General features: G+C 48.3%; 1 protein-coding gene across 1 annotated transcript; it reads left to right on the top strand.

Moving 5' to 3' along the window:
* Nucleotides 1-7,893: 7,893 nt before the first annotated feature.
* On the top strand, nt 7,894-9,623 carry LOC146670801 (ferritin, middle subunit-like). Its single transcript, XM_085402884.1, has 4 exons — nt 7,894-8,050; nt 8,658-8,804; nt 8,982-9,107; nt 9,212-9,623. Exons 1-4 carry the CDS (start codon nt 7,949-7,951, stop codon nt 9,365-9,367), a joined length of 531 nt encoding a protein of 176 aa, XP_085259010.1. The 5' UTR covers nt 7,894-7,948; the 3' UTR covers nt 9,368-9,623.
* Nucleotides 9,624-22,062: the final 12,439 nt, after the last annotated feature.

The following is a 22,062-nucleotide window of genomic DNA, read 5'->3' as shown; positions in this document are numbered from 1 at the left end:
AGATAAATGCCCAGAGTTACACCATCTATCGTTCACAAACACAGCCAGACCCCCACCTCCCTTCTTACCACTCTCCGTTGTTCTGTCGGCCCAGATCAGATGAAAATCATCCATGTTTACGTGTGAGTCCGGAGTTAGCGCAGTTAGCCACGACTCTGTGAAGCACATCAGGCTGCACTCCCTGTAGCTCCTCTGATGTCGGGTAAGGGCTGCCAGTTCGTCTACTTTATTGGGGAGAGATCTCACATTCCCCATAATAATAGATGGAATCGCTGGCCGGTACCTCCTAACTTTACTGCGATGCCCGATCCCGGCCCGAGTACCGCGTCTCTTCCTCCTCACCTCGCGGGGGATGTTAGCTTGCTCGGCGGTAGGCAGGGCAGCGGAGGCTCCGAGGGTTAACAGCTGATCCCTGCTGTAAACAATGGGAGGTCAGACCTCCACGCGCTCTCCGGACAAAGACACCGTAAAAGAACACCATTGTCGATAGAATTCTGAGCTCCATTGTGGGGGACAGCAGTCCACAATAGAAAAACAAAAACAATAAACACAAAACAACAGAGAAACATATATTAAAGAGAAAAAAGGACTTGGTCAGGTTGGAGCTGCTGATACTGGCTGCCAGCTTGGAGCGGCGCCGGAAGCCACCGATTAAGGTGATTCAGCTGTGCTTCTGCTTTTGGATCTGACCGCTGCCTTCGATACTGTTGACCACAGCATCTTAATCTCACGTTTGGAACATTGTGGCGTAAAGGGCACTCCATTAGAGTGGTTCAGGTCATACTTGTCTGACAGGACCTTCTCTGTGAGCTTTGGAGATTTTATCTCTTCCTCAGCTCCCCTTACTTGTGGTGTTCCCCAGGGATCTATACTGGGGCCAATTTTATTCTCCATTTATATGCTGCGTCTAGGTCTAATTTTTAGAAAATAAAACATTTGTTTTCATTCATATGCTGATGACACTCAGATCTATCTTCAATTGAAGGGAAACAGTCCTGCCTCACTAGAACCCTTACTTCAGTGTCTCTGTGAAGTTAAATCTTGGATGGCCTCTAACTTCCTTAACTTCAATGAGAACAAAACCAAAGTGATAATTTTTGGACCAAGTGGCAATCCCAGCACCTCCCATTTTAACCTGCACAGTCTTGAGCTTTTTATCAAATCGCATGCCAAAAATGTGGGGGTTATATTTGACAGCAATTTCACCTTTGAAAAACAGATTAGCTCAGTCATACAGTGGTCTTTCTTCAAACTGAGGCTTTTATTAGGGGTGCAACGATATTCGTATCGATATTGAACCGTTCGATACAGTGCTTTCGGTTCGGTACGCATATGTATCGAACAATACAACATTTGTAATTTATTTTATCAACTTTCCTTCTGACGATGCTGTCTGTGTTGAGCGCTCAGTGAATCTGCGTTCGACTACTCCACCTAGGCTGCACTGTCGAGCGCAGATCCACTGAGTGCTCAACACAGACAGCATAGTCAGAAGGAAGAGCGCAGGGCAAGCTAGCAAGACAGAAGTTAAGCTCTCCTTGCAACATGGACCCCCCCCACCCTCATTCAGATCTGGCGTTTGGAATTATTTTGGTTTTCATGTGACGTATGACCCTGAAGGTAAGCGAGTCATGGACTAAAGTAAAACAGTATGTTGGATGTGCCATGCAATGCTCAATTACATGGGTGGGAACTAGTGTGTTAGCGCAGTTAGCTTGTTAACGTGTTGGCCGTCTAGCCCCATGCACGGGGCGATCGGCGGTAGCTCGTTAACGGAGATTTGCCGTGTTGTGGCGTTAAGGTCATTTCAACGAGATTAACCTGAAAGCACTAGTGGGAACACAACGAATATGACTGCACATTTACGCCGACATCATCCTAGTGCAAAGACAAAAACAACAAGCATGCTACTAACTTTAGCCGAGTCATTTAGACAGCTGTTAGCACATGATTCTCCTTATGCTGCTGAGAATATAGCCCAGAAGAAGCGGATAGTATAGCTTTTATTTTGGAAAGAGGCATTTCTCTGTAATAAACTCTCTTTTCCAAAGATGAGTGATTCCTCAATCAGATACAGGGCTCGCAAAATCGCTAGCCCGACGTCCTGGGGCTAGCGATTTTTTTCAGACGGCTACCCTGCCCGTCGGGCTATTGTAGGAAGGAAAAATCTATGTCAATGCTTTTGCATTCTTTTGGAAATGTAGCTGGGTAATTATGTCATTGGCATCGGTGAGCCACTGTCAATATGTGACATATTAAAATCGCGTTTGAATTTGCGCTTGTTTTTTTGCTTTCACTTTGCAATCGCGCGAACTGTGTATAGAGAGCGACAGCACTGATTGGTGAGTGATGATAATTTGCGCACCAATTCCTCTGACGTTGTCTTATCAATCGTTAGCTTACTATGCAAACATGACAAGTAAAATCTCCCGCAGCTTAAACATATGAGAGGTTGATCGTGCAGAGAATCGCTGAGCATTATGTGAGTGCGTGTGTAAAAGCAGCAGGATATATATTGTAGCGGATCAGGGCTGTTCGGGGTTCTGTTTGTACAGTTATGTTTTGTTTATGTTGCCATAGTGACGGGTGACGCCCTCTCGCTGCGACGGTGTGTCCTTCCGGGGTCAGAGGGCGCCCTGTGTGGTGGTGTTGTTGTTGTTGTTGTTGTTGCTGTGCTGTTGCCGCGCTGAGCAGTTAGCTAGCGGCAGTGTTCTTCTGCAGATGTCAATAAACGGCTGTGCTCCCTGGCTAGCTCACGGGAAGCAAGACCGAACGATACCTCCGTCTCCTCCTTGTCTGAGCTCGCCACAATATTTTAGTTCTGCTGAGCCAAATAAGACAGGTCAGGGTGAAGAAGTGACAGCCAAAGAAAAACTTACCACAAAACGGAAAAGTTATGACAAATCAGACTATAAGGCAAAAAGAAAGTGCAGCTTTATGGTTTCATGGACAAAAGAATTTCTGTGGCTGCAATATGACAAGCGAAATAACCAGGGCTGCACATAAGTGGTCCGCAGGTGCGCATTTGCTGTCAAAATAAAAAACGGGCACAAGATAAGAAGTTGCAACGCGTGTTTGCATACATAAGATTTTCAGGAGGAGGACAGACATTTGATTAGAACTCTTAAAGATGTCGAAGAAGCAAGCTCCTTTAAGCAATTACTGTGATGTTCCTCCACCTCCAAAGAAATGTCAGAAGGAGTCCGAACCACAAAAGAAGCACGTATTCTCGGAAAAGTAGTTGCAGGAGGTGAGCTGGCTTCAAACAAATGATGAACGCACAGAGATGTGGTGCGGAATGTGCCGTGAAAATTTAATAAATGACAAATTAAAAAGGCATGAACATTTTTTTTGTATCGAAAAAATATCGAACCGTGACACCAAAGTATCGAACCGAACCGAACCGTGAATTTTGTGTATTGTTGCACCCCTAGCTTTTATCTAAGGTGAGATTTTTTTTTTATATTTTAAAAACTTTGAACGGGCGATTCATGCTTCCATTATATCCCAGCTGGACTATTGTAACTCCTTATATGCTGGAGTCAGCCAGACCGGCCTGGCAAGGCTGCAGTTGGTCCAGAATGCTGCAGCTCGTCTTCTGACACGTACTAAAAGATGTGAACACATTTCCCCGGTGCTTGCCTCTCTTCATTGGCTCCCTGTCCACTTCAGAATTAATTTTAAAATTTTATTGTTGACTTACAAAGCCCTGAATGGACAGGCTCCCGGGTATTTGTCTGACCTCTTGCAGACTTATACCCCCCTTAGATCTCTTAGATCAAGTGATCTTTTGCTTTTAGCCGTACCAAGGTCGAGGCTGGTTCATAGAGGCGATCGAGCGTTTGCAGTCATAGCGCCTAAGCTGTGGAATAATTTACCCCTATACATCAGACAGGCTCCCACTGTCAATCTTTTTAAATCTTATCTTAAAAAACATTTTTATTTACTGGCTTTTAATACAGCATGAGAGTTGTTTGTTAATTCATATTTGATGTTTGCTATCAATATTCTAAGTTATTTTATTAGGTATTTTGTATTCTTGTACAGCACTTTGGTCAAAGCTCCTGTTGTAATTAAATGTGCTATATAAATAAATAAACTATAAAGACCTGGGTGATCTAAAAGTACAGGGAGTGCAGAATTATTAGGCAAGTTGTATTTTTGAGGAATAATGTTATTATTGAACAACAACCATGTTCTCAATGAACCCAAAAAACTCATTAATATCAAAGCTGAATGTTTTTGGAAGTAGTTTTTAGTTTGTTTTTAGTTTTAGCTATTTTAGGGGGATATCTGTGTGTGCAGGTGACTATTACTGTGCAGAATTATTAGGCAACTTAACAAAAAAACAAATATATACCCATTTCAATGATTTATTTTTACCAGTGACACCAATATAACATCTCCACATTCACAAATATACATTTCTGACATTCAAAAACAAAACAAAAACAAATCAGCGACCAATATAGCCACCTTTCTTTGCAAGGACACTCAAAAGCCTGCCATCCATGGATTCTGTCAGTGTTTTGATCTGTTCACCATCAACATTGCGTGCAGCAGCAACCACAGCCTCCCAGACACTGTTCAGAGAGGTGTACTGTTTTCCCTCCTTGTAAATCTCACATTTGATGATGGACCACAGGTTCTCAATGGGGTTCAGATCAGGTGAACAAGGAGGCCATGTCATTAGTTTTTCTTCTTTTATACCCTTTCTTGCCAGCCACGCTGTGGAGTACTTGGACGCGTGTGATGGAGCATTGTCCTGCATGAAAATCATGTTTTTCTTGAAGGATGCAGACTTCTTCCTGTACCACTGCTTGAAGAAGGTGTCTTCCAGAAACTGGCAGTAGGACTGGGAGTTGAGCTTGACTCCATCCTCAACCCGAAAAGGCCCCACAAGCTCATCTTTGATGATACCAGCCCAAACCAGTACTCCACCTCCACCTTGCTGGCGTCTGAGTCGGACTGGAGCTCTCTGCCCTTTACCAATCCAGCCACGGGCCCATCCATCTGGCCCATCAAGACTCACTCTCATTTCATCAGTCCATAAAACCTTAAAAAAACCAGTCTTGAGATGTTTCTTGGCCCAGTCTTGACGTTTCAGCTTGTGTGTCTTGTTCAGTGGTGGTCGTCTTTCAGCCTTTCTTACCTTGGCCATGTCTCTGAGTATTGCACACCTTGTGCTTTTGGGCACTCCAGTGATGTTGCAGCTCTGAAATATGGCCAAACTGGTGGCAAGTGGCATCTTGGCAGCTGCACGCTTGACTTTTCTCAGTTCATGGGCAGTTATTTTGCGCCTTGGTTTTTCCACACGCTTCTTGCGACCCTGTTGACTATTTTGAATGAAACGCTTGATTGGCCGATGATCACGCTTCAGAAGCTTTGCAATTTTGAGACTGCTGCATCCCTCTGCAAGATATCTCACTATTTTTGACTTTTCTGAGCCTGTCAAGTCCTTCTTTTGACCCATTTTGCCAAAGGAAAGGACGTTGCCTAATAATTATGCACACCTGATATAGGGTGTTGATGTCATTAGACCACACCCCTTCTCATTACAGAGATGCACATCACCTAATATGCTTAATTGGTAGTAGGCTTTCGAGCCTGAACAGCTTGGAGTAAGACAACATGCATGAAGAGGATGATGTGGACAAAATTCTCATTTGCCTAATAATTCTGCACTCCCTGTATTTGTGACCAGGATATTTCCTTCAATGTGATTATTAAATAACTATGTAGGACTGTTTTCATGTATTTGCCTTATTTCTAAAATTAGAAACATTTTGTACCAGAGTGATGCTGTAAAGCTAGTCTGCTTTGTCCTTTTTCGTGTTGACTTCATTCCTGCAAATAAACTGTTAACTGTGACTTTTCTGTGTCCTTGAAATGAGTCCTGGTCAAAGCAGTGGTGTAACAGAGAGTGCTAACAGTGTCCAGAAAAAGAGAGCAGATTTTTCCCATACTGGCTTCTCTTTATTGGCACACTGTTAAATAGGGATGGGTACCGGTGTCCGGTGCCTTGATGGCACTGGTTCTGACATAAACGGTAGTAACCAGACCGAAAAGCAGCGCACATTTCGGTGCTTTATTTCGGTGCTTTTTTTTCCTGAGCTGTGATACACTTCTAGCCAATCATTTTACGTTTCCCAGGATAGTAGGCGGGGCCAGGTACGTACGTTCAGTTAGAGCAGAGCTACAGATTAAAAATGCCCAAGGCGAAGCGGTCAAAAGTCTGGCTGTACTTCACAGCAAAAGATGCAAACTCAGCAGCCTGCAACAAGTGCTTTAAGCTGATACTGTCAAAGGAGGTAACACCAAGAATCTGATGAAACACCTGGCAACGCATAGCGTTTTTTTTAAAAGCCGAAAAATGCGCCGTATTTGATAGCTTGCTGCGAGACCTCACACCGTGCACATCTACTGCGGGTGGGTTGCAACATCCCCCAAAAACCTGAAGAACAGAGTCCTGGCCCCTAGCCCTGCCAGTGTAGCAGAAATGATGATGCAGCAGCAGCCGTTCTTCTCTGTGTGAGTCGCTTAATGTTGTTCGAGTGTAATTTACGTTGAGTAGGCTAACCACGTTATTACATTAATGCATGTAAGGTGAACTAGCAAACATCATCATAGCTACATGCGGCTGTCTTCTTGTTTGATGGCAGATACTCCCTTCACCCTGGCCAAAAAGGCTAAAATGACCAAAGAAAAAGTGGAAAACAGTTAAACATGAGAGGTTTTTGGACAAAGTTTGTGTTTTTTTTCCATTGTTTAAGCACTGCTTCCAGCCAAGAGTGATGCCATATATGCCCCATAGCTGCAGAAAAGGCTAACATTGTTATCTTTTTACAAAAAAAAACAAACAGCTGAACATGAGAGGTTTTTGGACAAAGTTTGTGTTCTCCATTCTTTAAGCACCGGTTCGAGCACCGTTTAAGCACTGGCACCATTTCAAAAGTACCGGTTTGGCACCGGTATCGGATAAAACCTAAATGATACCCATCCCTACTGTTAAATCCAGAATTTAATTTAACAGTCTTCTCACAAACTGTGTCTTAGCTGTATACTTCGAATAATAAGGTCCATCTTATCTTAAAAACCTCGTAGAACCCCAGTAGAGAACTTTTCTCTGAAAATATCACGCATACGTATAATATGCATGCACTGCAATGCAGCATGTGAAAATTAAAAGCTACACTTTAGCTATTAGGACTGACTTGTGGTTATAGGAGACATTCATTTTAGCTGAATCCTTGAATATGTCCCCTCCTAATTATGTCCCTCTATCTATTTTCTGACCACATGAATTTCACCTTGCTCTGTCTCTTCCTCGTTCTCTTATTGGGACTGTGGTAAATACCATTATCAACAGTCAACAGCCATGTGTTACAAAATAAATGAGGTTTGGCTCAAGACTTGTATTGTACATATTTAAAAAAATGAATGAATATTGTACCATGTGCATGTGCATATCACTCATGTGCAAAAAGAATTCTTCATATAGCATTTTGAGATTAATCTTTATATATTTTACATATTTTGCTTGTTATCTGTTGAAATAAAGAAAATGCTTTGTCATTGCACCTGACTATCTGCCAGCAGGTCACATTAAACATTAAAGTTAATGACGAGTTTTCCAAGAATCGGGAGGAGAAAAAAAAATGCAACTTCATCCTGTGTCACAGCTGGTACAGACGCCTCGGCTCAGTGATTGGTGGAAACATACGTCACATCTTGCACGAGCACTTCCGGTGGAGTATAAATACAGGGACCCGCGAGTGTGCCGTTTCACACCAGGGGAGGAATCTTTGAGGAGTTGTTGCTTCAACAGTGTTTGAACGGAACTTCTTGACTTCATCCAACTTTATATTTCAGCTACAGATAACTTCAACGTAAAGCTTTATTTTTGCACCGTTTTTGTTAATAAAAAGCACAAGAAACGCCAGCCGAAATGGAGTCCCAAGTGCGTCAGAACTACCACCGCGACTGCGAGGCCGCCATCAACCGGATGGTGAACATGGAGCTGCTTGCGTCTTACACCTACACTTCTATGGTGAGAACACAGAAAGAGTCCATCATCAAAGCAGACTCTTTTCTGAGGAATGTTTACTATTTTGAAATGACGGCACTGTGTGCTGTTTAAATGTAAAATCATTTTATTATGAATATTAAGGTTAAATGGCGCAGCTAGAACAGGGATGTAATTGTAGCACACTAAGATGTATTGTGTTAATGCAGCTTTTTAACAAATGACAGATTATTTTTTAACAGTGTTAGATATTGACTTGTGCTCTTAGGTGAAAGTTTAAAGGTCACAATGTGAAACTGAATCATGAAATTTCAACAGATGTTTTGACAGTTATATATTTTTCTCAGTTAATTGTATGTTTAATGGACAACAGACCTGGAGAGCATTTGCTGCTCCACTCATACTTGCAGCAACCCTGCACAGTGCAAGATTCTGTGTTGGTGGGTGTCAAGTTTGAATTGTTGAACTAGCAGCAGAGTGGGGTCTTAGTCTCGAGTTCAGCAGTTACCTCGGTCTAAACCAGCTGAACTGTCCATCATGAATCATGTCTGTCTCCATAACTGTTTGTCACGATGCTGTATTTGCAGAAGAATTGGTGCTGTGTACTAATAACCTGTGTCTGATTTGTCAGGCCTTCTACTTTGACCGTGATGATGTGGCCCTGCCAGGCTTCTCCCACTTCTTCAAGGAGAACAGCCATGAGGAGAGGGAGCACGCTGACAAGCTGCTGTCCTTCCAGAACAAGAGAGGAGGTCGCATCTTACTCCAGGACATCAAGGTGTGTACAAACTGAACCAGTCCTGCTGTGACATACCTGACTGTGTCTCTAACACAGAAACTGGGATTAATGAGCAGTGTTATGACACTTGTTCTCTTGTTGTTAGCGTTAGTGTGTAATGTGTATACAGAGCTTAAAACAAGTGTTCAGTCTCTAACAGAATTGTTTGTTGTGCAGAAACCAGAGCGTGATGAGTGGGGCAGCGGGCTGGAGGCCATGCAGTGTGCTCTGCAGCTGGAGAAGAATGTCAACCAGGCTCTGCTGGACCTGCACAAGCTGGCTTCTCAGCATAATGACCCTCATGTAAGTGGGAGTTGGAGGGAAGAGTTTGGGGTTAAAGACTGAACTAGTTCATGCTGTGTATGTTTGACAAATCATCAAATGTTAACTGTAGTTTGTTTTCCCAGCTGTGTGACTTCCTGGAGAGCCACTACCTGGATGAGCAGGTGAAGTCCATCAAGAAGCTGGGTGACCACATCACTAACCTCACCCGCATGGATGCCCACAACAACAAGATGGCAGAGTACCTGTTTGACAAGCACACTCTGGGTGACAAGAGCTAAATGCTGAGACGTAGAAGTGAGCCTGGAGTCAGCATGTTAACAACACAGGCTTTGAAGTAAACTCACTTCTGCTCCAGCTGATTCTTTCCTGATTTCCTGGCTTTAAAGCTGGCATCAGTTCTTGTATGTTGTGGTGTTTTTGTGTGAAATGTCACATGGAGCGATGGATGTTATCAGGGTATGGCTCTGCTTCTAAGCTGTCTGACATTTGGAAATGTTTCTGATCTGTTCATCTGAATAAACATTTTGAGCTGGATCTTTGGTCTGTCTGCATCAGTGACCCATTTTACTGATTAGAGTAAAAACTGAATGCATCACTACTTGATTGCTGTCGACTTTGTAAGATCATGGTGTTCAGAAATGTCGTCTCAGAAGGTCTTTGACTTAACATCTCTACACATTAGCAACAAGTACAATCTGATTTAGGTGAAGCCATATCAGAATTGAAATGTTACTGAATAACTTTTGGATTTCTCTTACAGAAAAGAGATCCAGTTAGCAAAAACAAACAAACACAAAAACCATTAACCTAATTAATCTAAAATTACAACTCAACATCTATATAGAATAGATGAAATTAACTGTACAGTGTGTTAGCAGTTGTGCAGTTGCTATTCTGATTCATACATTGTATCATGCTATACTACATTTTTTTTGTTTTGTTATTCATTTCCTGAATTTAAAATGTCTGTGAGTTTATGTTGGACACCTGTACTGAAATAGTTGTCATTGTGTGGTTATATTGAATTATTAGTAACATACAATACTGTGCAAAGGTTTTAGGCAGGTGAGAAAAAGTATATAAACAAAGAATGCTTTCAGACATATAAATGAATGTTTATTGGCCCCAAATGTATTTAGCAGCAGGACAACAACTCCAAACATGCAGCCAGTCTGTAATAGAACCATGTACAGTGTATAGAAGAACAAGAAGTACTGGGAGTGGTCGTATGGCCCCCACAGAGCCCTGATCTCAAAATCATGGAGTGTGTCTGGAATAACATGAAGAGACAGAAGGATGTGAGGACGCCTACATCCACAGAACATCTGTGGTTAGTTCTCCAAGGTGTTTGGCACAACCTACCAGCTGAGTTAATCTGTTTTTTCTTTAGTTTTATGGTCATACTTGGGAATGGAATGACTACTGGAAAAGTTTCCAGAGAAAAGATATGCACCTGGAAAAAGAAAGGAAAGTTGCCACTGTGAAAAGTTATTCATTCAACCTTTCATGCATAGCGGTCACTACAGTGGACAGCTATTCAAAGGCTGTTTTCTTCTATTTGTGTCAGTGTTGATGATATACTTGCATATAAACCACTACATTGGACACTGATGTGTCACTCCATACCCTGCCACCCACTCTAAAGATGATGTTTTCCACCTAAGTGGAAATGTAAAAAACTCTTTGAAAAGTACATGTTTCAAAAGATTCAAAAAATAAAAGCCATGCCTAAAGATGAATAAAAATACTTAACCCTGATACACCCGCCAGGGGGGAGAGCTGCGGGGTCGGGGGATGCGGGTCCCCCGCGGAGGGAGGGATGTAGGGAGGGAGGGAGGGAGGACGGGGTCGCGAGATCCCCCCCGAGGGGATGGGAGGGAGGGATGGAGGGAGGGAGGACGGGGTCACGAGATCGGGCCCCCCCCCCCCCCCGAGGGGATGGGACGGGATGGGATGGGAGGGAGGGATGGAGGGAGGGAGGAGGTCGAGGTCGCGAGATCCCCCCCCCCCCCCGAGGGGATGGGACGGGATGGGAAGTGAGGGCGGGGTCGGGGGATGCGGGTCCCCCGCGGAGGGAGGGAGGACAGGGTCGCGAGATCCCCCCCGAGGGGATGGGACGGGATGGGAGGGCGGGACCGGGGGATGCGGGTCCCCCGCGGAGGGAGGGAGGGAGGGAGGTCGGGAGGAAGGGAGGGAGGGGTTGCGAGATCCCCCCCCCCGAGGGGATGGGATGGGATGAGAGAGAGAGAGAGAGAGAGAGAGAGAGAGAGACGTGAGTTTGACAGAGAGCACACGTGCAAGCGCGGACGATAGAGTCTTGTAAAAGGTGGCCGAGAAACACCCCGGCGAAAGCACAGCGCGTCGCGCGGAGAGATGATAAGAACGCGGATGGCGGGTACTAAGCGCGTCGGGGTTACGGGTTACAGAGGCGATGTCCGGGCTACAACGACGACAACGACGGCAACAACGGCAACGGATGGCAACAAGGCGCCAACGAGAAAGAAGAAGACGAAGAAGACAATGTCACGCACTAGACCGTGGGAGCCAAAGAGACGACGACCCGACGGCCCGAACTCTCGCAGACGAGGAGGAGGAGCGCCACTCGGAGGATCAGGAGGACGAAAACGATGGGGTGGATAGGTATTTCGGGGAAGAGGATCGCGGTTACGAAATGGCGTCTCAACTCTGCCAGGACGGCGGCTCGCAAGGCGAGTCGAACCGCCGAGAGGGAGAGGAAGAAGAAGCAGGCGCCGACCCGGGGCGGGGGACTTGGGAGATTTGGCAAGAGGACGACGCCGGCCGCGCTGCAGGTGGCGTTCATGATCCTGGGCGCGATCGCGGCCGCAGCGCTGTCGGCGAAACTCGTGACGCAGATGTAGCCGACGATCACGACTACAACGATGACGAAGAAGACAAAGACTATGCAGAAGAAGAAGAAGACGTCCTCGCCGATGATGATGATGATGATGATGATGAAGAAAAAGAAGAAGATGTCCTCGCCGATGATTATAACGATGACGATGAAGACAAAGACTATGAAGAAGAAGAAGAATTAGAAGAAGACGACAACGACGACCCCGACCCACCGAGACGAGGCCTCCGCGTTCATGGCCTACTTCCCGCCGGAGATAGAGGACTCGGTGATCGCCATGACCAACCTGGAAGCGGACAGGCGCAGGCCCGCCATCAACGGATGGAAGCCCATGGGCCGCGTCGAGTTCGGAGCCTATGTGGGGCTGCTCGTGCTCGCCGGCGTGTACAGGTCCCGGGGAGAGGCCTGCGAGAGCCTGTGGGACGCCGAGAGCGGCAGGTCCGTGTTCAGAGCCACGATGCCGCTTAAGACCTTTCGAGCCTACTCGAGCGCGCTGCGCTTCGACGACAGGGAGACCAGAAGGGCCGGGCGAGGCGAGGGCGAGGGCGGCGAGGGCGATAGCTACGACAAACTGGCCCCCATCAGAGCCGTGTGGGACGAGTGGTGCGCGAGGTTGCCCGCCATGTACCGCCCGGGACCGGAGGTCACCGTCGACGAGAGACTGGTGCCGTTCAGAGGTACGTACGTGGTGCGTGTGTGTGTGTGTGCGTGCGTGCGTGTGTGTGTGTGTGTGTGTGTGTGACTGGGGTAAGAGAGGAGGAATAGGAGAACGGGAATGGCGAAAACAGGCTAGTTCGCTTTGTTGTATGCTCGTGTCGGGTTCCGCGTTTGTGCTTTCGCATGACTCATGTCTTCCACGCTTGCAAGCAAGCAAGCGCGTTCTCTGTCAAACTCACGTCTCTTCTCCTTGCGTTTCTGCCCCAATCTCCCCCACACTTTCCCACATCTCTCTCTCTCTCTCTCTCTCTCCATCAGGACGGTGTCCGTTCAGACAGTACATGCCCAGCAAGCCGGCCAGGTACGGGATCAAGATATGGGTGGCGTGCGACGCGCGTTCCAGCTACGCGTGGAAGATGCAAGTCTACACCGGCAAGCCCGACAAGCGCGGCCCTCCCGAAAAGCACCTGGCCACTCGAGTGGTCGTGGACCTCACCGAGGGATTGATGCCGGGACGCAACGTCACGTGCGACAACTTTTTCACCTCGCGCGAGCTCGCCGACAGGCTCTATCGCGAGAGAGGCCACACCGTGCTGGGCACTCTGCGATCGAACAGACCCGAGATCCCCAGAGAGCTGCGCTGCGTCAAGGGCAGGGCCGTGGGCTCCGTCGAATCCGTGGTACTCGGCGGCTCCGCGGGACGAGGAGGAGGAGGAGGAGGACGAGGGCCCGACACGATCATCCTCTCCTACGTGGCCAAGAAGAACAAGAACATGCTGCTCCTCACCACAGCTCCTCGTTACCACTATCGCTCCGGCCCCGAGCCCGAGCAACAGCAGCAGCAGCAGCAGCAGCGGCGGCGGCAACAGAAGCAGCGACAGAAGCGGCTCAAAACCGCCCTTGGTGCTGCATTACAACCGCACCAAGGGAGGCGTCGACAACCTGGACAAGGTCGTGAGCACGTACAGCTGCAGGAGAAAGACCCGCAGGTGGCCCGTGGCCCTTTTCCACAACATGGTCGACGTGGCGGCCTACAACGCGTTCGTGCTGTGGAGGGAAATTCACCCCGACTGGATGCCGGGCAAGCTCAACAGACGACGGCTCTTCCTCGAGCGACTGGGCAAAGCGCTCGCGCGCCCCATGCTCGAAGCCAGGACTTTAGCGCGAGGAGGAGGAGGAGTCGCGGCCCGAGGCGCTACCGCCCAGGCAGCCTCTAACAACGCTACGCCACGCGACTCCTCTCCGGTCAAGAGGCGAAGGTGCCGCGTGTGTCCCAGGAGCAAAGACGTCAAGACCAAGATCCTGTGCCGCGAGTGCCGAGTGCACGTGTGCACCAAATGCGCCGTCACATACTGTCCCAACTGCGCCGCTTCTTCCCGCGCCGCCGCTCCCCAGACGCCACCGACGCCGTGATAACACGAGCGCCCCAACGGTGGTCCTAGCGACCCCCCCCCGACCCTATCATCATCATCATCATCACCATAACACACATATGCCCCGAGGGGGGTCCTAGCGACCCCCACCCTAATCACCATAACACACATATGCCCCGAGGGGTCCTAGCGACCCCCCCACCCTATCATCATCATCATCATCATCATCATAACACATATATGCCCCGAGGGGGTCCTAGCGACCCCCACCCTATCATCATCATCATCATCATCATCATAACACATATATGCCCCGGGGGGGTCCTAGCGACCCCCACCCTAATCACCATAACACACATATGCCCCGAGGGGGTCCTAGCGACCCCACCCACCCTATCATCATCATCATCATCATCATCATCATCAATACCATCCTAATAACAACACACACACACACACGCCCCTCGGGGGTCACCACGACCCACGCCCCGAGAACAGGCGGGCGCACAAGGGTTAAGGGAAACAAGCGCCTTGACGCCAAAGCTTTCTTCACGTTGTAAAAAAATATACAGCCACAGGGGGGCGTTTTAAAAACGCACCCCCCCCTCGCGCGCGGCCCTAAAGGCATTACCCCCGCGAGCCCCGCCTTTCCGTCTGCGACCGCGATCCTCCTAGCTGAAATAAGAGCGTTTTCGCGCAGGCTTTATGGCGCGGGGCCAGCGGAGGCCGCCTTTCCGTCCCCGGGTATGTTGATATGGTACGTGGACAGCAGAGGCTGTCATTTCGTCCCCGGGTATGTAGATATGGTGCGTGGCCAGCAGAGGCCGCCATTCTGTCCCCGGGTATGTTGATATGGTGCGTGGCCAGCAGAGGCCGCCATTCTGTCCCCGGGTATGTTGAATGTACACACCAACACAACGTACACAGAAGAAGGGACTGATGCAAGTGTGTATCAGCAACGCCGCAGAATGACAAATATAACATCCTACCATGTTTCCTATGTACTATGATTGCTGCTTTGTACATTATGCCACAATAAACATGAATCACAAGAAGCGTGTAACGTCTATGTCATATGTTTGCCATTGCGTCGCAGATAATGCTTCTCTCGGTGACAGAGGAGCAGTCCTGTGTATATATGTACAGGTTTGTGTTTTGAGTCACCACATTAACTATAAAGCAGCAAAAGGAACTGGGTTGAGAGAGAGAGAGAGAGAGAGTTTCATTAGCCATCACATCAACATGGATACCCTCTTCCAGTTCACCCACATATCTGATTCCACCCAGGCGCACTTGAAGAACGTGTACTCAAGCTTGGCAAGTTGCATGTGTCTGGCATCTGTCGGCTCCTACGTTTACATCTATCTGGATGCATGCCTGGTTACAGTGAGTGCGGTGTCCCCCCTCGGATAGTGTAGCCAGGTCGGCTGGAAAATGTAGCCAGGTCGGCTGGATAGTGTAGCCAGGTCGGCTGGAAAATGTAGCCAGGTCGGCTGGAAAGTGTAGCCAGGTCGGCTGGAAAATGTAGCCAGGTCGGCTGGATAGTGTAGCCAGGTCGGCTGGAAAATGTAGCCAGGTCGGCTGGAATATGTAGCCAGGTCGGCTGGAAAATGTAGCCAGGTCGGCTGGATAGTGTAGCCAGGTCGGCTGGATAGTGTAGCCAGGTCGGCTGGAAAATGTAGCCAGGTCGGCTGGATAGTGTAGCCAGGTCGGCTGGATAGTGTAGCCAGGTCGGCTGGAAAGTGTAACCAGGTCGGCTGGAAAATGTAGCCAGGTCGGCTGGAAAATGTAGACAGGTCGGCTGGAAAATGTAGCCAGGTCGGCTGGAATATGTAGCCAGGTCGGCTGGAAAATGTAGCCAGGTCGGCTGGATAGTGTAGCCAGGTCGGCTGGAAAGTGTAGCCAGGTCGGCTGGATAGTGTAGCCAGGTCGGCTGGAAAATGTAGCCAGGTCGGCTGGCAAGTGTAGCCAGGTCGGCTGGAAAGTGTAGCCAGGTCGGCTGGATAGTGTAGCCAGGTCGGCCGGAAAATGTAGCCAGGTCGGCCGGAAAGTGTAGCCAGGTCGGCTGGATAGTGTAGCCAGGTCGGCTGGATAGTGTAGCCAGGTCGGCTGGATAGTGTAGCCAGGTCGGCTGGAAAGTGTAGCCAGGTCGGCTGGATAGTGTAGCCAGGTCGGCTGGCAAATGTAGCCAGGTCGGCTGGAAAATGTAGCCAGGTCGGCTGGCAAGTGTAGCCAGGTCGGCTGGAAAGTGTAGCCAGGTCGGCTGGATAGTGTAGCCAGGTCGGCTGGAAAGTGTAGCCAGGTCGGCTGGATAGTGTAGCCAGGTCGGCTGGATAGTGTAGCCAGGTCGGCTGGAAAATGTAGCCAGGTCGGCTGGAAAGTGTAACCAGGTCGGCTGGAATATGTAGCCAGGTCGGCTGGAATATGTAGCCAGGTCGGCTGGAAAATGTAGCCAGGTCGGCTGGATAGTGTAGCCAGGTCGGCTGGAAAATGTAGCCAGGTCGGCTGGAATATGTAGCCAGGTCGGCTGGAAAATGTAGCCAGGTCGGCTGGATAGTGTAGCCAGGTCGGCTGGATAGTGTAGCCAGGTCGGCTGGAAAATGTAGCCAGGTCGGCTGGATAGTGTAGCCAGGTCGGCTGGATAGTGTAGCCAGGTCGGCTGGAAAGTGTAACCAGGTCGGCTGGAAAATGTAGCCAGGTCGGCTGGAAAATGTAGACAGGTCGGCTGGAAAATGTAGCCAGGTCGGCTGGAATATGTAGCCAGGTCGGCTGGAAAATGTAGCCAGGTCGGCTGGAAAGTGTAGCCAGGTCGGCTGGAAAGTGTAGCCAGGTCGGCTGGATAGTGTAGCCAGGTCGGCTGGAAAATGTAGCCAGGTCGGCTGGCAAGTGTAGCCAGGTCGGCTGGAAAGTGTAGCCAGGTCGGCTGGATAGTGTAGCCAGGTCGGCCGGAAAATGTAGCCAGGTCGGCCGGAAAGTGTAGCCAGGTCGGCTGGATAGTGTAGCCAGGTCGGCTGGATAGTGTAGCCAGGTCGGCTGGATAGTGTAGCCAGGTCGGCTGGAAAGTGTAGCCAGGTCGGCTGGATAGTGTAGCCAGGTCGGCTGGCAAATGTAGCCAGGTCGGCTGGAAAATGTAGCCAGGTCGGCTGGCAAGTGTAGCCAGGTCGGCTGGAAAGTGTAGCCAGGTCGGCTGGATAGTGTAGCCAGGTCGGCTGGAAAGTGTAGCCAGGTCGGCTGGATAGTGTAGCCAGGTCGGCTGGATAGTGTAGCCAGGTCGGCTGGAAAATGTAGCCAGGTCGGCTGGAAAATGTAGCCAGGTCGGCTGGAAAGTGTAACCAGGTCGGCTGGAAAATGTAGCCAGGTCGGCTGGATAGTGTAGCCAGGTCGGCTGGAAAGTGTAGCCAGGTCGGCTGGATAGTGTAGCCAGGTCGGCTGGAAAATGTAGCCAGGTCGGCTGGATAGTGTAGCCAGGTCGGCTGGATAGTGTAGCCAGGTCGGCTGGAAAGTGTAACCAGGTCGGCTGGAAAATGTAGCCAGGTCGGCTGGAAAATGTAGACAGGTCGGCTGGAAAATGTAGCCAGGTCGGCTGGAATATGTAGCCAGGTCGGCTGGAAAATGTAGCCAGGTCGGCTGGATAGTGTAGCCAGGTCGGCTGGAAAGTGTAGCCAGGTCGGCTGGATAGTGTAGCCAGGTCGGCTGGAAAGTGTAGCCAGGTCGGCTGGCAAGTGTAGCCAGGTCGGCTGGCAAGTGTAGCCAGGTCGGCTGGATAGTGTAGCCAGGTCGGCTGGATAGTGTAGCCAGGTCGGCTGGATAGTGTAGCCAGGTCGGCTGGAAAGTGTAACCAGGTCGGCTGGAAAATGTAGCCAGGTCGGCTGGAAAATGTAGACAGGTCGGCTGGAAAATGTAGCCAGGTCGGCTGGAATATGTAGCCAGGTCGGCTGGAAAATGTAGCCAGGTCGGCTGGATAGTGTAGCCAGGTCGGCTGGAAAGTGTAGCCAGGTCGGCTGGATAGTGTAGCCAGGTCGGCTGGAAAGTGTAGCCAGGTCGGCTGGCAAGTGTAGCCAGGTCGGCCGGAAAGTGTAGCCAGGTCGGCCGGAAAGTGTAGCCAGGTCGGCTGGATAGTGTAGCCAGGTCGGCTGGATAGTGTAGCCAGGTCGGCTGGATAGTGTAGCCAGGTCGGCTGGAAAGTGTAGCCAGGTCGGCTGGATAGTGTAGCCAGGTCGGCTGGCAAATGTAGCCAGGTCGGCTGGCAAATGTAGCCAGGTCGGCTGGAAAGTGTAGCCAGGTCGGCTGGCAAGTGTAGCCAGGTCGGCTGGCAAGTGTAGCCAGGTCGGCTGGAAAGTGTAGCCAGGTCGGCTGGATAGTGTAGCCAGGTCGGCTGGAAAGTGTAGCCAGGTCGGCTGGATAGTGTAGCCAGGTCGGCTGGATAGTGTAGCCAGGTCGGCTGGAAAATGTAGCCAGGTCGGCTGGAAAGTGTAACCAGGTCGGCTGGAATAGGTAGCCAGGTCGGCTGGAAAATGTAGACAGGTCGGCTGGAAAATGTAGCCAGGTCGGCTGGAATATGTAGCCAGGTCGGCTGGAAAGTGTAGCCAGGTCGGCTGGCAAGTGTAGCCAGGTCGGCCGGAAAGTGTAGCCAGGTCGGCCGGAAAGTGTAGCCAGGTCGGCTGGATAGTGTAGCCAGGTCGGCTGGATAGTGTAGCCAGGTCGGCTGGATAGTGTAGCCAGGTCGGCTGGAAAGTGTAGCCAGGTCGGCTGGATAGTGTAGCCAGGTCGGCTGGAAAGTGTAGACAGGTCGGCTGGATAGTGTAGCCAGGTCGGCTGGCAAATGTAGCCAGGTCGGCCGGAAAATGTAGCCAGGTCGGCCGGAAAGTGTAACCAGGTCGGCCGGAAAGTGTAGCCAGGTCGGCTGGAAAGTGTAGCCAGGTCGGCTGGATAGTGTAGCCAGTGTTGGATTGTAGTGTTAGTTTATGCCATGTTAATGAATTAAAGATTGTGAATTATTATGTAGTTTTAGTTTGCATTATTCTCCTGAATTAGAAGAAGCTGATAACTATTACATTAGTTAAACTGATTTGCATTACATTAAACTGTTAATTTATTGTGAATGAATGATATTGTTTTATGATGCATTATACTGCTGAGTTATAAGAAATACTGTTTGCAGAAAGTCATCGCCTTATTTGTCTGATTAGAAGAGAACAGAACATACTGGAGTTTTCTGCCCCATCTCAGCAGGAGCAGATAACCGGGGAGCCAAGGTCGTAGCTTAGGCGCTGTGTGAGGGAAAGCATGTGAATGTTTAGGCTTTTTATGATAAGGTGGAGACACCAGAGGCTATAAAAGTTTGAGCAATGCTCCACCATTTTGAGATTTTGAGGCTGTCTGCATCAGTGTCCATCTCCCACGCGTGTGTTCATTAAAATCATCGTTTGACTCAACCCGGCCGGACCAGTGTTGTTATTGTGGTTTTTTCTCTTGTCTCCATCCCCAATATTTTGAACCTTAACAGCTTGGGGGCTCGTCCTGTGGTATTGGGGTGGAATTTAAAGGTTTGGACGGTCCGAGGTTGTCGAACGGACAGGCACAAGCCAGTGGTCTGACGTGAGTGGGCATAAGCCGGCTTATCTAAAGGTAAGGCACTACCTGTTGAATTATTTCCAAAGTGTGCCAAATTGGATATGACTAAATTAAAGTCTACTCACTGAAATTACTGGTAGAGTGTCTGTTTTGATTTTGATGAGAATCACCGTGTGTTATGCAGTTAAAGTTGCTTAAGAGTATTTAATGAAGTTGAAGTAAATATGAACGTAATAATGTTGGGTTTGAGTCCCTGGATATTGAGCTGAAGGCTCAGGTAGTTTGGTAGGGAAATTAGGTCAGAAACTGTTCCCAGAAGTAACAGAGACTGTTTAATTGGTCGTAAAAAAGTTATCTTTCTTCGGTGAGACCCGTTATGGTAAAATTTCTCAAAATCGGTTAGGTGAAAATTATTATAGGACGGCAGCCCAGAAGTCTGCTAAGAAGCACATAGCCCGGGGGTTACGCCCCCTCCTGGCCGTGGACGCGCGGTCTTGACCTGTCGGCGAACAGGGTTAGTTCAGTTTGGCTTATCTGTGGGGTACAGGGCATCCTGAAATAAGCTAGGAGTTACCGAGTCTCCTCATCGTTTAAAACGGTGTCATGTGCTTGTTTGGACAAAGTTAAATTGAGTTAGGGATTTAGAAGTTAGGTCAGAAACTGTTCCCAGAAGTAACAGATACTGTTTGATTGATTACAAAAAAGTGAGACTTTCTTCGGTGAGACCCGTTATTTTAAATTTGTCGAAATTTGTTAGGTGCTGAATCTGTCAGGCCTGTCAGTGATTGTAAATATAAGACGTCTTTGTAATATAAAATAATAGAGTTTTGCCTGAGCTTTGTGTGAGACTCTGTGTGACGTGCAGCTGCAGCGCTGCGAGCTATTTTTAGACTGTGTGTGAACATGCAAATGAGCTGTGACGCGCACAGAGGACTTTTGTTGCTGTTTAGCGTGTTTTTGAGTTTTATAATTTTGATTTGCAAACAATGATACATGCCTGTAATTAAAACGCTGATTTTGCTGATTATAATATTACAAATAAGGTTTTGAATGACTAGGGTGTGAATGATGTTGGGTTTTAAAGCTGAAACTCAGAGAGGAGTGTGTTGGGAGACTGGCATGTAATATGCAGTGCAAAGGTGGGCGTCTTGCCTGCTAGTCTATTTAACAGTGATGAAAATGATATTAAATAAATCTCTCAGTGTGTTGATACAGGTGGCTACGGGGCTGGACCAACTGCCCCCACAAGCACGGCGGCCGAAGCAAAATTATAGTAATGGAAACCAAACTCAGCAAGAATCAGCAGCTGTGAAAAAGACAGCAGCTAGCAGAGAATTAAAGGAGAAATTAAGAGAAGTTTTAACACATAAAATTGCGGCCAACAGACTTGTGGAGGTTGGGAAGGCGCCTGGAGCATCACAACAAAAAGGTGAAACAAAACACACACAAGCAGAGAAATGTGAGAGAGGCACGTGCTAGAGAAATGCCTCGTTTGAGAAAAAAAACGTTAAATTAGCCCATGTACAAACGCACATACACGCAATGAAGAAACAGCTTACACCCATGAACACGTGAAGATTTTCCAGCAAGTTTAAAGCAGTGAAACTTAACATATACCTGCCGTTAAATAATAAAGTTTATCCACTACTAACAAATAAACCCTCTGGGTTGCAGGACAACAACTTAACTTCAAAAAAAAAAAAAAAAAACCACAACCAGTGATAACACGACAAATTTAGTGGTTAATAAAAGTCAAATTGTGACATGTTTTCTTCTGATTGATTAATACAAGTGATTACAAAATGAAAGAAAATTCCAATTTTTTGTGCTTTAAACATGATCTTAAGAATTTTAACATGTACCTGTGTTGTCCTGTCAGCTTGGTGGGTCATGAGTGGATTATATGGAGAGAAAAAACAAAAAAGGGGGAGAGAAGGCTGACACAGGGCCTGGTCCCGGTGTTTCTCCCCTCTCTGAATAACACAGCCAACACAACATGATTTTCCTGTTCGTTTGTTTTTGTTTGTCTTTGTTTTGTTTTGTTTTGTTTTTTCTCTTTATGCTTGATTACAGGCTGCTTTGTCGGCCCGGGAAGCCGAAGCTGACCCTGGACTCCTGCTCTCCCCTCTACCATCTTTGATGTGACTCTGACCAAATGCTAAAGCAGCTGAACCCGCAACAACAACTTGAAAATGTCAACAGTGCTGCAGGAAAATGATCTCATGCAGCAGAGACGGAGAGCGTTAATCCAAGGCCCGTTTCACTACACGGGGAGATTTCCGTCAGCGTCTTTTCTTTCTGAGAAGACTGAGAAAGGCCCGCCTCCCACCACCGATTCTGACCACCTTATATAAAGGAATTATTGAGAACATCCTGAGCAGCTATATCACTGTCTGGTTCGGGAACAGCACCATGCCGGACAGACAAGCTCTACAGAGGGTTGTGCAATCAGCTGAGCGCACCATCCGCTCCGAGCTCCCTGACCTGCACTCAATCT

Source organism: Rhamphochromis longiceps, linkage group LG4, assembly GCF_057381845.1.
Source record: "Rhamphochromis longiceps isolate RC_006_pf linkage group LG4, R_longiceps_female_GT1.1, whole genome shotgun sequence".
Taxonomy (NCBI): domain Eukaryota; kingdom Metazoa; phylum Chordata; class Actinopteri; order Cichliformes; family Cichlidae; genus Rhamphochromis; species Rhamphochromis longiceps.
Note: the sequence above shows the minus strand (reverse complement) of the source record. Positions and strands in the feature narration are given on the sequence as shown.

Excerpts from the sequence above, each read along its gene's own strand:
- LOC146670801 (XM_085402884.1), top strand. The coding sequence starts at position 7,949 with ATGGAGTCCCAAGTGCGTCAGAACTACCACCGCGACTGCGAGGCCGCC. Across the intron at positions 8,805-8,981 it reads TCTTACTCCAGGACATCAAG|AAACCAGAGCGTGATGAGTG; the intron begins GTGTGTACAAAC and ends TTTGTTGTGCAG. Across the intron at positions 9,108-9,211 it reads CTCAGCATAATGACCCTCAT|CTGTGTGACTTCCTGGAGAG; the intron begins GTAAGTGGGAGT and ends TTGTTTTCCCAG.